The sequence below is a fragment of the Aotus nancymaae genome, unplaced genomic scaffold (assembly GCF_030222135.1).
Source record: "Aotus nancymaae isolate 86718 unplaced genomic scaffold, 86718_ANA_hifiasm-v0.15.2.pri h1tg000063l, whole genome shotgun sequence".
Classification (NCBI taxonomy): Eukaryota; Metazoa; Chordata; class Mammalia; order Primates; family Aotidae; genus Aotus; species Aotus nancymaae.
Window position 1 is genome coordinate 973993 of NW_026988477.1, and position 15228 is coordinate 989220.

Consider the following 15228-nt stretch of genomic DNA (forward strand, 5'->3'; position numbering starts at 1 on the left):
TAATCCCAACTACTAGAGAGGCAGAGGCTGCAGTGAGCAGAGATCACGCCAGTGCACTCTAGTAAGGGACAGCAGGGCACTCCATCTCAAAAAAAAAAAAAAAAAAAAAGCCCGTCTGGACAGTGAGGACGGGGTAACAAAGACAAGCAGTGACAACAGCGTTCCCAGGAGCCAGTTTATTGAAAGCTGCTTTGCGTCGAGGCCCAGTGCTCCGTCTCTCACGGTCACCCACAGACCCGATGTCTCCACCCTTTCCGTGAAGGCCCCAGGCGTGGCAACGTAAGGGTGTGCAGGGGCAGAGCTGGGCCTGGTGCTTACGTTCTAAAGCCTGGGTGGACCCTTGTCTCTGCAACACAGGCCAGTGCTGACCCCCAGCTGGTCTCAGCCTGAGCAGGTGGGGAGAGCAGCCTTTGCAGGTGGAGTTTTCACAGCACAGTCCCCTCCGCCGGCTGGCCTGACCTTCAGGGACATGCACTGGCTCTTATCTGAACACAGGGTGGGCGGAACCCCTGCCCTCTCCAAGGAACTGACTGACTGCAGCTCTGTTAACCTTCATGTCTGCTGTGCTGGGCCGGCCCTTGGGAGGGGAAGTGTGGCCAGCATCAGCCATGGCTGTAGGGTGCCCGTCTACAACAGGGTGCGTGGGGCCCTGCTCGCAGACCTTCCTGCTGGGCTGCCTCCTCCAGCAGCTGTCCTTGGGCACCGGCATCCAGAGCAGCCATGTACTCTGGCAGCGTCAGGCTCCTGGGTGGCCCCAGGCTTGGATTCAGCCATGGAGGTCTTGATTGAAGGGCAGTGCCCTGGACCCAGCCTCGGGTTTTTCAGCCTGGTCATCAGGCCTCACAGCACCCAGTGGCGACGTGGGTCAGGCTGGGCCCACTGGCGTCAGGGCCGTCCTGGGCTCTGCTCAGCGGCCAGAACGGTCCAGGAGCAGGAAGAGCAGCCCCAGCAGCACCAGCGGCACGAAGACCAGCAGCAGCCCCAGCAGCTCGAGGGCCAGCAGGCTCAGCAGCGCCAGGCGGCGGGCACAGGGTCCCCGCTCCCGCAGGGTCCAGAGCCAGGTGCCCAGGCAGGGTGGACAGGGCAGGAAGGGTAGGCAGCCGTGGCCGCCCACAGGCCCTGCCATAAAGCGTAACCGGTAGCGGTGCTCCAGGGAGCCCCAGGGTCCAGGGTCGTGGTGCTGGGGCGCGGGGGCCTCTCGGGGGGGCTGGCGTTGGGGCCCATCGGCCAGTAGCAGCTCCTCCTGCAGCTGGCAGATCTCCCACTCCGGCATGGGGGTCTTTTGGCGGCACAGTGGGCAGCGCACCCGGCCCAGGTCGGAGCTCGGGGCCGAGCCCAGCAGCCTGCGCAGGCAGCCCACACACAGGCCGTGGTTACAGTTTAGCAGGGCCAGGCGATGCTCCCTGGGCCCGTAGGGCTCAGTGCAGATGGGGCACTCCTCCTCTTCCCCCTGCCCCGCTGCCTGCTCTCCCCGCTCCTCCTTCCAGGCTGGAAGGGCCCAGGCACCCTCCATGGCCACAGCCCCCAGCAGGGGCTCACTGGCTGGAGTCTCGGCATCTTGGGGGAGCCCAAAGTCACCCGCTTCACTCGCTGGTGCTTGGCACAGTGGGTTCAGGCACTCGGGGCCCAGAGCTGGAGTCGGCAAGGTGGGGGCTAGGGACCCCAGGGCACAGCTCGGGGTGGTGGCCCTGGGGGAGGAGTCAGGATAGGAGGCCAGGGACCCCAGGGTGGCGACAGGTGTGGACCTCCAGGGGAAGCAGGGTCTGGGCTCCACTGGGTCTGGCACTGACCTGGCTGGCTCTCCTGACGATGGGAACTTCACTGGGGCCCCAGCAAGGCTCGCCTGCTGAGTGGATCCTGCAACCATGCAGTGCCGTCCCCAGCCAGATCTGGCTGGAGCCCAGCCTCGGCCACGTCTAGTCCCCTGCCAGCGACCAGCCGACCACAGATAGAGACTCCGAGGAGAGGACGGTGGGGCGGTGTGAACGGCCAGACTCCTCCAGCGGGACTTCCCTTCCTGGTGCCTAAAGCCCCTCCCAGGGGCGGGGCCATATCCACCACACCCCTGCTTCCGGCAGCCTCAGCTGCCAGGCAGGATGGACGGCTTAGCTCTGCCTTCCCAACACCTGCCCAAAACCCTGTCCTGACAATCAGATCTCAGCCGACCCACCAAGCCCTTGAGAATGAAGCAGGCGGGGCACCTGTCACATTAGAGGCAGACAGAAAAGCTGCCACTCGGTACAGGCAGGCCCACCTCCCACCCCCACCCAGGGGACCCGACGACCGAGAGGAAGCCTGCGCTAGAAGCGGCCACCCAGAGGTCAGCAGTTCGTGCCAAGGCTTTCCTGGGACCAGGAGAGGAAGGGGCTGCTCTGGCCTGGGACCCCCCACTGCCCTCAGGGAGCTGCTTCCTTGTGGCCTGAGCCCAGCCTCAGCCGTGTGGGGGTGGTGACTGGAAGGTGCCGCCCAGCAGGCTGCAGTGGCCAAGGTGCCCCAGGGCGGAGGAGTGCAGTGCGGTCTCATGGCGGCCCTGTGCCACCCCGGTGCCCAGCGGGCTGGTCACGCCATCCTGGGCCACTGCACCGGTGAAGTGGAGCGGCCCAGGCCACCACCTTGACCGGGAAGAGGGTGGGGGAGAACGAGGACACAGCTCAGGGTCAGGGCGGGGGAGGGGAGTGCTGGCTGGCAGAGGCTGCCGCGGAATCAGGGCTCAAAGGGTGGGACCCAGGGTCGACGAGGGTGGGGCTGTGCTCAGGAGCTGGCTGTTGCCCCAACCAGCTGGGACCTGGAAGCGCCAGCCCTGGTCCGAGAGGACGATGCCTTCCTGGGCTCCCAGGAGGATCACGGGCAGCCAAGGGGCTCAGGCCCACGTCTCAGTCTGAAAGCGCCGTGTCCGCTGGAGCCTGGCCAGATAGGCAGCGGCGTCGGAGCCGCAGAGTCCGCCCTCCTCCTGGAAGATGGACACCAGGGCTTCCGAGACATCCGCTGGCATGGACTTGGCGTTGCTAGAGGGGCGGTCGCAGAAGGCGCGTGAGGCTGGCCCTCGGGCTGGGCCCGCTCCCGCTGCACCTGAGACCGCTCACCCTGCCAGGTAGAAGTGTGCACCCTGGCGGTCCAGCAGCTCCCACACGAGCGGCCCCCGCTCCCGGAGCCGGTGCTGCACATACACTTTCTGCTCCTGCAGGGCAGAGGACGGGTGGGGGCTGAGTGTGAGCCCCTCCCCTCCTTTCCCAGCCCCCAAGCACACACACCCACCTGTTCCCGGGAGAAGGCAGGGACCAGGGTCAGGCAGCCCCGCTTCTCCAGCTCCTGCCACTCCGCCTCCCAGTAGAAGTCCTGGTCCCGCCGGCGGCAGCCAAAAAACAAAACATTTCCTGGGGGGAATGCAGGGTGGTCCTTGAACTTCTGCCGGAAGCCCCTGCCACAGCCCTACCCCAGGACCCCGGGCACTCACTGGTCCGGTCCTGGGCCACACGCTCCTGGATAGCTGCTCGGAAGGGGGCTACCCCGGTGCCAGGCCCCACCATAATCACAGGCACGTCTGGCATCTCTGGGAAGGCCAGACTCCCAGGCCGCACCCAGAGGGGCACCCGGACAGGTCCTATTGCAGGAGGGAGGTGGGATGAAGAGGCTCAAAGGCGGCTCGGAGTCTGCTGGGGCCCTAGGCCAACATCTGTGTGGGCGTGGGAGAGAATGGGACACCGGGCCACGGCCCCCACCCCGGGAGCAGGGGTCACCTTGCCCAGGGTCCAGAGATGCCAGCCAGGAGGAGCAGAGGCCCCGGCGGGGCTCCTTGAGGCGAGTCTGGAACTGCACTACAGCCACGAGGATCTGCAGCCGCGAGGGGTGAGCCTGGGGAGGACGGTGAGGAGGGGGGTGAGCCTGGGGAGGACGGTGGGGAGGGGGGTGAGCCTGGGGAGGACGGTGAGGAGGGGGGTGAGCCTGGGGAGGACGGTGAGGAGGGGGGTGAGCCTGGGGAGGACGGTGGGGAGGGGGGTGAGCCTGGGGAGGATGGTGGGGAGGGGGGTGAGCCTGGGGAGGACAGTGGGGAGGGGGGTGAGCCTGGGGAGGACGGTGAGGAGAACGGCGGGGAGGGGGGTGAGCCTGGGGAGGACGGCGAGGAGGGGGTGAGCCTGGGGAGGACAGTGGGGAGGGGGGTGAGCCCGGAGAGGATGGCGGGGAGGTGGGTGAGCCCAGGGAGGATGGTGGGGAGGGGGGTGAGCCCGGAGAGGATGGCGGGGAGGTGGGTGAGCCCAGGGAGGATGGTGGGGAGGGGAGGTGAGCCTGGGGAGGACGGTGGGGAGGGGTGGTGAGCCTGGGGAGGATGGGGGGGAGGGGGGGGTGAGCCTGGGGAGGATGGTGGGGAGGGGGGGTGAGCCTGGGGAGGATGGCAGGGTGGGGGTGGTGGCACAAGGCTGCCCCCATCTGCTGCCTGGGCTGTGGGCCCCAGCCACTTCACCCAGGGGCGGTCCTGGGTAGGGGACTGTCACCTGGTCACAGCACAGCTTCTGCCCACAGAGCCCCACAGCCCCGTCCCAGCTTTCCCGGGGCCCCTCACCAGCATCGAGGAGGCGATGGAGAAGGCCCTCGGCCGAATAGCGGGGATGAGGTCCAGCAGGTAGTCCGGGGGGATGGCGGCAGCTGTGTGTGGGAAGTCACACAGCACCTGGGCAGAGAGAGTCTTGGAGTGGCTGCAGTGTGGCCCTGGCTCAGGGGCTGGGCCCCACCGGCCCACTGGCCTTCCTCACCTCCACAATGGTCCTGCGGGGCCGGTTGCAGTATTCAAAGAGCTCCTCCTGGCCTTGGGCAGAGCTGAACTCCAGCAGCTTCTCCCGCTCCAGCTCATGGAGGGACAGACAGGCCAGGAGCTCAAAGAAGGAGCGGCGAGGCACGCTGGCAATGTCCAGGTACTGGGACACGAGGTGCCGCACGGAGCAGGGCTGGGGCAGCCTCGCGGGTGGGAGGACATCTGCCGGGGGAGGGGGAGGCCTCCGTAGGCTGCGGCGGGGCCCTCGGGGTGGGGGCCCAGGACACGGGGGAGGGCAGAGAGTCAGGCTGGCTGAGGCTGGGCCCTGGGGTGGGGGCCCAGGACCCGGGGAGGGCAGAGAGTCAGGCTGGCTGAGGCTGGGCCCTCGGGGTGGGGGCCCAGGACCCGGGGAGGGCAGAGAGTCAGGCTGGCTGAGGCTGGGCCCTCGGGTTGGGGGCCCAGGACCCGGGGAGGGCAGAGAGTCAGGCTGGCTGAGGCTGGGCCCTCGGGGTGGGGGCCCAGGACCCGGGGAGGGCAGAGAGTCAGGCTGGCTGAGGCTGGGCCCTCGGGGTGGGGGCCCAGGACCCGGGGAGGGCAGAGAGTCAGGCTGGCTGAGGCTGGGCCCTCGGGGTGGGGGCCCAGGACCCGGGGAGGGCAGAGAGTCGGGCTGGCTGAGGTGGGGCTCACCTGGCTCCCGTGGATGCAGCGTGAAGAGCTGGTCTGGGTCCAGGCCTAGCGCCTGGCAGAACTGCTGGACGTGGGCAGCCGAGTTGGAGGGCCGAATCAGCACCACATCGCCGGCAGTGAAGCTGTGAGGAGAAGCCACCAGGGGCCCCGGATGGAGGCCATCCCCTGCAGCCCAGCCCGGCCTCCTCTGAACCCCAGCAGTCCCCGCCACCACCTGGTGTCTCTGACCTCACCTGATGGCAGAGCCTGAGATGTCAAACTCAATCAGCCGAACGTCCTGGAAGTGGGAGGGGCCGGTGACTCTCTGGTTGGAGATCATGGGTGCCAGGAAGGGCTGCGACTCTGACGGGGGCTCTCTGGAGCCAGTGTGAGCCACCTGCTGCCCCTCAGAGCCCGCACTGGGCACCTCGTGGAGGAACAGCAGGCTGAACTTGGAGGGCAGGCTGTGGGGGGACAGGCTCTTCAGACCAGAAACCCCCCCCCGACCCAGGGGCCGCCCGCCCAGATGGGAGGGACCCAGGCGAGGTCCCCAGGCCGCCTGCGGGTGACCCGGGGCCCACACTCACGGGAGGGACCCAGACGAGGTCCCCAGGCTGCCTGCGGGTGACCCGGGGCCCACACTCACGGGACTCCGGGAGGGATGTCGGCGAGGCCCGGAGGCGGCGGGCACAGCCCCAGAACCTTGCCCCACAAGGCTCGCAGCCAGGGGTCCACAGCAGCATCAGGCCTGGGAGGGAGCACGTGCGCTGGCCTGAGCGGACCTCGAGCGTGGCCAGGTCAGACCATGGCGGCAGGGCCAGCCCCGAAGACTCACCCCAGCTCATGCTGGTCGTCGCCCAGGCACGCGGGCAGGAGGGCACTGCCCCCAAGCTGCAGGAGCCGTCGGTGCAGCTTCTTGGCCACAAAGTTGAACCTGCAGAGACAGCAAGGCTGGTCGCGGGCAAGCCCGGCAGTGGAACCCGGGCAGGGACTTCCTCAGGTGGAAACACTCCATGCTGGCCGCGCCCTAGGAGGGGGCCGGGTCTCCACACGCCAGGGGCTTCTGAGGTCCTCCGCTCGTGGAGAACCAGCCTGTGTGGGCGGAGGCATGTGGCCTCGTCCCACTGATGGGCCCTCATCCCTGGACAGGGAGTTGAGGCAATGGAGGCCTCCAGGCCCCCAGCCAAGGTGTGGGTCACTCCTCAGCGAAGCAGCTCCGGGCTGGGGAGAGGGCCAGGCATCTTCCCGGGGGTCAGTTTCACTTCTCACTCTGGTTCTGAGGCATGACTGGCCCTGGGTCCCCCTCCTCCCTGGGGATGCCGTCAGCAGACAGGCTCCCTCCCTCGCAAGCCTCCCGGCAGAACGGGTGGGCTGCCGCCGGCCTTCCTGTTTTCTTTCCTCTGAAGCGGTGAGACCCCACTACGCACACGGCTTTTGATGCTCGGTGCTCGCGGACCTGGGCCCTACATGGACAGCCGGGGGTTTCAACGCTGTGGGGTCTAAAGATGCCATTTGCACACTGAACACGCTTCTCCTTGCTCAGGGGCAGGTGAGCACTGGGAAATGCCCGGGGAAAAGGCGGAGGCAGTCGCGGGGGCAGCGGGAGGACACAGGGCGCACCTCCATGCGCTGAGCCGTGAACACCCCATGGCACACGTTTGTAACAGTGGGGACCGGTGCCAGGTAGGCCTCTGGGACGTTGGCGTGGCTCTGAGCCCAGCCCTCTGCTACCCTCTGTGCCTTCCCACAGTGTGAGGCCCGGGGCGCCCGCCAGGGAGTGTCGTGGAGAAGCCAGCGCCGCTGCAAGGGCCCTGTGGCCTGCAGGGCCGACCCCGAAAGCTGGTCTGGCAGCTGGACCCCCAGAACTGTTCTGTCCCGTACTCACTTGGCATATGAGGAGTCCCCGAGGCCCAGGACGGCAAAGTCCATCTGACAGAGGGCAGTGGAGGGCAGGTTCTTCCGGAATATGAACCTCCAGAAGTTCTGCAGCCGGAGGAAACCCTGCGTCAGTCCCCAACCTCTGGGCCAGCCCCACAGCAGGGAGTGAGGGGAGGGTCTCACGGGAACAGGGAGAGGGCAGGAAGGGGCAGAATGGAACTGGAACTATCTGACGAAAAGGCAAGGCCCAGGTCCAGCCAGCAGGGCGAGGGGCACTGGGAGGAGGCACGGCTGCTGGGACCTGAGGAGACCAGGGCCCACCCTGCCCACAGGAGCCGGACGGCCTGCTGCACACTCTGGCCTGTGTGGGGCTGCCTTCCTGGGACGTCACCCTCCCCTGCCCCTGGCTCTGAGCCACCATCAACAGCTGTACACTCATTCCTCAAACTGTGTACCTCCACAGGAGTACCTCACCTCCACCTGTCACTTCCCAGCCAGAGCATGGGCCTCTGCTGCCTGAATGGGTCCATCCCACAGACCCCCATGCCTGGACCTCTGAGGTCCATCCCACAGACCCCCATGCCCGGACCTCTGAGGTCCATCCCACAGACCCCCACGCCCGGACCTCTGAGGTCCATCCCAAACCCCAACACCCAGATTCGAGGTCCCAGTGTCTCCGGGACACATCCCCTTCCTTCCGTGGCAGAGGCCCGTGTCTCCGGGACACATCCCCTTCCTTCCGTGGCCGAGGTCCGTGTCTCCGGGACACATCCCCTTCCTTCCGTGGCCGAGGTCCGTGTCTCCGGGACACGCCTCCTTCCTTCCGTGGCAGAGGCCCGTGTCTCCGGGACACACCTCCTTCCTTCCGTGGCCGAGGTCCATGTCTCTGGGACACACCTCCTTCCTTCCGTGGCAGAGGCCTGTGTCTCTGGGACACACCTCCTTCCTTCCGTGGCAGAGGCCTGTGTCTCCGGGACACACCTCCTTCCTTCCGTGGCAGAGGCCCGTGTTTCCGGGACACACCTCCTTCCTTCCGTGGTCGAGGTCCGCGTCTCTGGGACATAGCCCCTTCCTTCCGTGGCTGAGGCCCGTGTCTCCGGGACACACCTCCTTCCTTCCGTGGCAGAGGCCTGTGTCTCTGGGACACACCTCCTTCCTTCCGTGGCCGAGGTCCCTGTCTCCGGGACACATCCCCTTCCTTCCGTGGCCGAGGTCCATGTCTCCGGGACACACCTCCTTCCTTCCGTGGCCGAGGTCCGCGTCTCTGGGACACATCCCCTTCCTTCTGTGGCTGCAGGACCTTGAGCCAGCAGTGTTCAGATTGTCCCATTCCACAACCTGCCTTCCATGGTGTCCTCTAGGCTTGATAGGAGGCCCCTCCACAAGGAGCCTGCTGCCCTTCACCTGCATCCCAGGTGGCCTGTCTGTGTGGTCTTCACAGCCCACCCATCTCCCCAACCCACGGCCAAGCATGGAGGCCAGAGTAGAGGCCCTGGCCTTGTCAGCCCACAGCTTTGACCCTGGCCCTGGACCACATCTGGCTTCCTGGGACCTCACCACCTCATCAGCTGCCTCACTGGGTCACGCTGTGCAAGCAAATGTACTTGGCCTCCTGCCCCAGACCCCGTCCCCAGTGCCCCCTGCTGGTGAGACACCCTTGCTTCCTGAATCCCAAAGGGCTTTTCCCTGCTCGGTTTGGGGAACTTCCTCCTTCCTGAGAAAAGGGTTCAGAAGAGAGCATTGCTGTGACTTTTCCCTCACAACTGGCAAGCGGCTGAAGTTGTCCTGGGCTTGGCACCACTGCTAAAAAGCTAGGGTCCCGCTTGCCACCCTTGGGGTGTGTAAGGCACTCTGTCCCCAGCAGCTAAACCCACAATGACATGCCTGGGGGTGGCCCATTCATTCTCAGCAGAGCCCTTCCTGGGCACGGGGCTCTCCGGCTGCAGACCCGCTCTGCACATCTTGTTACTTTCCTGGATTGCTTTCTCTCTCCTGTTGTCTTCTCATTCTGAGGCCACTGGAATGATCTTTGAATTTTGGTATCTGCTTCCTTCCATTTTCTGCCTTGCTTTTTATTACACTTTCTAGAAGGGCTTCTCATCTTTTTCTGAGACGGAGCTTCATTCTGTGGCCCAGGCTGGAGTGCAATGGCGCGACCTCAGCTCACTGCAACCTCTGCCTCCCAGGTTCACGTGATTCTCCTGCCTCAGCCTCCTGAATAGCTGAGATACAGGTGCGCACCACCTTGCCTGACTCATTTTTGTATTTTTAGTAGAGACAAGGTTTCACCACAAGGTTGGCCAGACTGGTCTTGAACTCCTGACTTCAAGTGATCCACGCACCTCAGCCTCCCAAAGTGCTGGGATTACAGGTGTGAGCCGCCACGCCTGGCCTGAACTGCTTTCTACTGTTCACACAAGCCAAGTCACCTTTCTCTTCTACACAGACTGCTCCTTCTTCCTTGGGCCCTGGCCCTCATGCATCCTTCAGTGACTCAGAAACCTCTGCCAGGGCCCCAAGGCTGGGCTAGAAAAGGCTCGATGCCCCTTCTCAGTGCTCCCGCGACATCTGCGCCTCTCCCCAGCAGCAGGTGTCTCCCGGCTCCGCGACTGTCCATTAGCTGCTTCCGCCACAGTGCAAACTGTGTGAGGATGACAGCGTGGCTGCTGGGTTCACAGCTGAATCCCCAGACTCAGGCTGTGCCAGGAACACAGTATGTGCTGAAAAGACGGTCAGAGAACTAACACTCCCTGAGGGTCACACGGTCTAGAGAAGCGCACAAGGCCCAGACTAGACGCACACATAGCCCTGGAAAAACAAGACAGGGTAAAAGAGATAATGCTATTTGGCGGCCAGCAAGAGTTTATTAGACAGGACGACCGAAGCGCGCAGCTCTACTCAAGGACGTCCTCTCAAATCCACCTCTGAAATTGCATCAGATGGAGGAGGACAGCTATTTCCTGCACCTGGAATCCAGGCAATGAAAACGCGGCGAGAGGCGAGGGCAGAGATCCGAGGAGCCGAATGAGGCCAGCCTTACCTTCATGTTGTCAGGCGGGTCTCCTTGGCCCGTAGTTGCGCAAACAAATATCACCAGGGGCTCGTGAATCAGATTCACCTCAACAAAAAGACACACGCAGGTAAGACTTCGGGCTGGAAGCGCCGGGCGGCCTTCCCCAAACCTGGCCCTCCCCTGCTTCGCTCCGGCTGGCAGGGCAGAGGATTTTACGCGGGCGGCCAGGCCGTCTTCTCCCCTCCAGGCTCCAGCCTCCTCCCCTTCTCCTAAATCCACCCGCTCTCAGACTAAATGCGACGCCTTCTGGGTCGACGGCCCCGCGGGGCGGGCACCCCAGGCCTGCTCGTCCCCGCGCCGAGGCCCCCGCGAGCCCTCACCACCGGGTAGGAGTCCAGGGCCCGCACGCGGCAGCCCAGCCGCCGGCGCCGGGCTTCGCGACCCAACCTCTCCGACACATCCTGAGCCGTGCCCGTCTGGCTGCCGAACAGCACCAGGAGCTGCGGGGCCGGCATCGCGGAGCGCCCGGGGACTCCCGGTCGGGGACTGAGGACCAGCAGGCAGTGCCCGCCCGCGGGGCCGCAGGGACCACGCCGCCTTCCGCCGTCGGCCGGAAGTGACGCAGTCGGGACGCGCCCGGCGGGGCATGGCGTCCGGGCGAGGTGGGCCTCCGCGAGCGGCCGGTGTCGAGTCCCGGGCCGCGGCCGGGAGATTGGCGGCGAACCAGGGCCGGGGGCTGGGGCTGGCGGGGACGCTCACCGCCTCTCGCTCGCAGCAGCGGCGGCACGCGCGGGCGAGGGCCACGGGAGGAGGAGACGCGGCTCCGCGGGCGGCACGCTCGGCCGGGCCCCGGCCCGCGCTCAACGGGCGCGATGCTCTTCTCGCTCCGCGAGCTGGTGCAGTGGCTGGGCTTCGCCACCTTCGAGATCTTCGTGCACCTGCTAGCCCTGTTGGTGTTCTCCGTGCTGCTGGCACTGCGTGTGGACGGCCTTGTCCCGGGCCTCTCCTGGTGGAACGTGTTCGTGCCTTTCTTCGCCGCTGACGGGCTCAGCACCTACTTCACCACCATCGTGTCCGTCCGCCTCTTCCAGGACGGAGAGAAGCGGCTGGCGGTGCTCCGCCTTTTCTGGGTCCTCACGGTCCTGAGTCTCAAGTTCGTTTTCGAGATGCTGTTGTGCCAGAAGCTGGCGGAGCAGACTCGGGAGCTCTGGTTCGGCCTCATCACGTCCCCGGTCTTCATTCTCCTGCAGCTGCTCATGATCCGCGCCTGTCGGGTCAACTAGCCTCTTCGAGGTGCCGGAGAGAGAGCGCTGGACGGCTAGAATGCTGACCTCAAGCCGAGGTCCTCCTTGCGCTGCACCGGAGGAGAGGTTCTTTGGTCGGAAGGCAACTCCTGCTCGCGCCGAGCCGAGTGCCCGGTTTTTCTATTCCAATCAGGTCTGAAATGGTTTCTTCATCAGGGCTTAAAAGAGCAGGCTTCATCCTTAAAATGTATTTCCTTATATTTCATGCTTTGAGTAGGTAACCCTGAATTGTCCTGAGGAGGGCCCCAGGCCAGACAGTCCTGAACTCCTCTGACACCCGGAAACTGAATAGAAGTAAAATGTCCAGGTGGACTCTGAGTATTTCCTGTGGGTCCTGGGAAAGTGCTGCTGCACAAAGGCTGCAAAGCTGGACTCAGGGGTGTCCTGCAACCAGCGGCGCTGACCTAAGAGCTCCCTGCACCGCCCATCCCAACCAGACTTCGGTAGATGCGTTCTTCAGATCTATCCAATGTAATCGAGCTCGCATCTCCTCCCCTGTGCCACGAGAGAGGTTGGCTCTTTATTTCAGTCTAGGCAGAGACAGAAAAATGTTGAATGAGAGCACAGTTAGGGTCTTGTCTGGTTATCTGTTGCCCAAGAAAAGAACTCTGCTGTCCAGGGGCTGCTTGGCTTCCTATCCCAGCAAAGACTGCAGTTTTATGGACTTTTTCACCACCTTGTGGCTGGCACCGTTAGCACACCTGAGACAGATTTAAGCCTCCCTAAGAGACTGAAGAGAGGAACAGGTGTCGGATACTCAAAGGCATTGAGACCTACAAATGGCAAGCTTGTGAGTGGCCCAGCTTTGTTGGCCTACAGACTTTGGTTTGATGCCACTCAGGTGCCAAATGAGAACCTTTGCTGAGATGCAAATAAAGTAAGAGAATGTTTTCCTGAAACGAATAGTGTTTGGCTGTGCCTCTGAAGGGTTAAATAGGGTGAATATAGAAATACTCCTGCTACATGGTATAACTGGTGACAGAGCTGTGGTTTTAGATGGATTGAAACCTGTGGCCAGAGCTTGGTGGATGGTGGTGGTGGGAAGCACTTGTTCTGGAGAATCTCTCCTTCCTGCTCTGGGAGGCGGGTAATTCAGGCTCCCCCCACCCCCCGGGTGAAGACAACACTCTGGGCCCATGTTGAAGATTTGTTGAATAGTTTGTGATCGCAGAGCCCATGGCTTTTTGCCAGTGTGTGGCCTTGTTGGCACTCGGTAGAGCAGGGACCAGCAAACAGTGTCCTAAGACCTGTTTTTGTATGACCCTTGAGCTGAGGATGGTTTTTATACCCCTAAAGAATTAAAAGCAAAAGCAAAACTTGTGACAGAGAGTGAATGTGACTCTCAGAGTCCAAGGCCTCTTAATTGGCACTCTTGACCTTTGAGGCCAGAAGATACTTTAGTGAGGATGCAGGCTGTTTCGCAGTGCCCCTGCCTCTCGTGGGTAGATGCCAGTAGCAACCTTCATTTGTGACAATCAGATGTTTATCCAGACATTGCCAAGGTCCCTGGGGGACAAAATTGTATCTGGCAAAAACCAGTGGGCTAAGATATTTCCTATCTGGGGCCAGGTGCGGTGGCTCACATCTGTAATCCCAGCACTTTGGGAGGCGGAGGTGGGTGGATCACGAGGTCAGGAGTTTGAGACCGGCCTGAACAACATGGCGAAACCCCATCTTTACTAAAAATACAAAAATTAGCCAGGCGTGGTGGTGTGCGCCTGTAATCTCAGCTACTTAGGAGGCTGAGGCGGAAGAATCGCTTGAACCTGGGAGGCAGAGGTTGCAGTGAGCTGAGATCGTGCTACTGCACTCCGGCCTGGGTGACAGAGCAAGAATTCGTCTCAAAAAAAAAAAAAAAAAAAAATTCCTGTCTGGCTCGTTACAGAACAGGTGCACTGGCCTTTGCTCTCATGCATCAGCATGGCGAGCAGAGTACGGTGTCAGCCTCTGCCTGGCGTGGGTGCCTGGCTGTGTAAACCATGGAGGGGTTCTCGGTGGTGGCGTTGCAGGCAACTTGTCTGGTTTGTTGCACAGCCTCAACAACGTGTCCTGCCTGGAATTGGCATAACTGTCAAAGCCGGATTCAAGCTGAACAGTGGGAGTGAGTTTCCTCGTAATGTTATTTATTTCCAGATTGTGTGTTTTATGTGTTCCCGTTTTATTTTGGTAGTTCAGAATTGGGCAGCCCTATTAGTGTAGAAGTGATGAACATCAGACACTTCCTTCTTAGAAAGTGATTGGAGGAGGACTGTAAGGGAGGAGACACTCGGCTTCTGGAAGGCTGAAATGAAAGTTTATTTTGGCCAGGTGCAGTGGCTCACGCCTGTAATCCCAGCACTTTGGGAGGCTGAGGCAGGCGGATCACAAGGTCAGGAGTTTGAGACCAGCTTGGCCAACATGGTGAAACCCCATCTCTACTAAAAATACAAAAATTAGCTGGGTGTGGTGGTGGGCACCTGTAATCCCAGCTACTCAGGAGGCTGAGGCAGGAGAATCACTTGAGCTTGGGAGGTGGAGGTTGCAGTGAGCCGAGATCACACCACTGCATTCCAGCCTGGGCCACAAGAACAGGACTCTGTCTCAAAAAACAAAACAGAGAGAGAAAAAAAGAGAAAGTTTATTTTATCCAGCTTAATGGAGTGGCAGGAGAATAAGGCAGTATTAAGGAAGTGGCGGTACAGAAGCTGAGAAGGCCATCCCCAGGTAAAAAAACAAAAACAAAAAAAAACCTCTGCGTCTTTGCAGAGACCTGGGTGACCTTGGAGCCCTGTCCCTGAAAGGCAAGTGGTGTGGGAAACAGCAGTGTCTACATGAGCAGGCTGCTGACTGCAGGGCAGGTGATAGAAAGACGGTGGTGGTCGTGCAGTGCAATCCCCCTTCTCCCCATGGCTCCAAGCGATCTGCCTATTGTCTGCAGGCTTGAAAGACTGTGGGAGCATTCCACAGCCCTTCCTGGGGCGGAAGCCTTGGGCTTCGCGGGGACTTGCCAGCTTGGAGGCTGTGCCCTCAGGGTCATGGCATCCCGAGCCTTGGGATGGGGAGAAGTTCCACAGATGAGAGGAGTGGCCTTAACGTGGCAGCAGGGTGGAGTGATCAGACACATGGGCGGGCTCTGTGAGGCCCACCGTTACTCTGGCTTTTCTGGCTGTTTCTGCATGGGAGAGCTGTCCAAGCATGCAGAGCCCTGGGGAGCCTCTGGTGTTCGCGGGGGCGGGGGAGAGGCTACTTCCTTTGTGCCTACTCCTGTAGATGCTTCGGTTTGCGGGGACCACAGATGGCAAGGCTGGGTTAAGAGGCTCCCACCTGGGCAGCCTATGAGAAACTGATTCGCTGGGGCTGGGCGGGGCTCCTGAATTGGCATTTCCAAACCCCGCAGGCACCAGCCGGAGGTCGGAGGCCCACTGGTGAAAGCAGGGTCCGGGCCAGTGTGTGGCTTGTGCACCGTCCGCGGGCGCGGGTGCCCTCGGTCCTGGAGCAGCCCCCTTCCTGCACCGCGCTCTCAGCGGAGGGAACAGGCGGCCTGGGTGCTGGCCGCGTAAGGAAGCCCAAGGTCGCTCGGGGCGCGGGACCCAGGGGCCGCCCACCCTGCTCCGCCCGGGACGCAGGGAGCCCAGAGCTAA

General features: G+C 62.7%; 3 protein-coding genes across 3 annotated transcripts; 1 reads left to right on the top strand and 2 right to left on the bottom strand.

Moving 5' to 3' along the window:
* Window positions 1–161: 161 nt before the first annotated feature.
* On the bottom strand, window positions 162–1879 carry LOC105712224 (RING finger protein 208). Its single transcript, XM_012445179.3, has 2 exons — window positions 1791–1879; window positions 162–1688 (listed from the first exon to the last, which is right to left on the bottom strand). Exons 1-2 carry the CDS (start codon window positions 1865–1867, stop codon window positions 908–910), a joined length of 858 nt encoding a protein of 285 aa, XP_012300602.2. The 5' UTR covers window positions 1868–1879; the 3' UTR covers window positions 162–907.
* Window positions 1880–2517: 638 nt separating this feature from the next.
* Window positions 2518–10819, bottom strand: NDOR1 (NADPH dependent diflavin oxidoreductase 1). The gene is made up of 14 exons (XM_012445178.3): window positions 10685–10819; window positions 10332–10409; window positions 7299–7396; window positions 6249–6347; window positions 6060–6161; window positions 5668–5877; window positions 5435–5556; window positions 4749–4969; window positions 4559–4666; window positions 3738–3852; window positions 3455–3601; window positions 3256–3374; window positions 3084–3178; window positions 2518–3005 (listed from the first exon to the last, which is right to left on the bottom strand). The coding sequence occupies exons 1-14, from the start codon at window positions 10817–10819 to the stop codon at window positions 2861–2863; spliced, it is 1794 nt and encodes a 597-aa protein (XP_012300601.1). The 3' UTR covers window positions 2518–2860.
* Window positions 10820–10945: 126 nt separating this feature from the next.
* Window positions 10946–12511, top strand: TMEM203 (transmembrane protein 203). Its single transcript, XM_012445180.2, has one exon. It carries the CDS (start codon window positions 11177–11179, stop codon window positions 11585–11587), a length of 411 nt encoding a protein of 136 aa, XP_012300603.1. The 5' UTR covers window positions 10946–11176; the 3' UTR covers window positions 11588–12511.
* Window positions 12512–15228: the final 2717 nt, after the last annotated feature.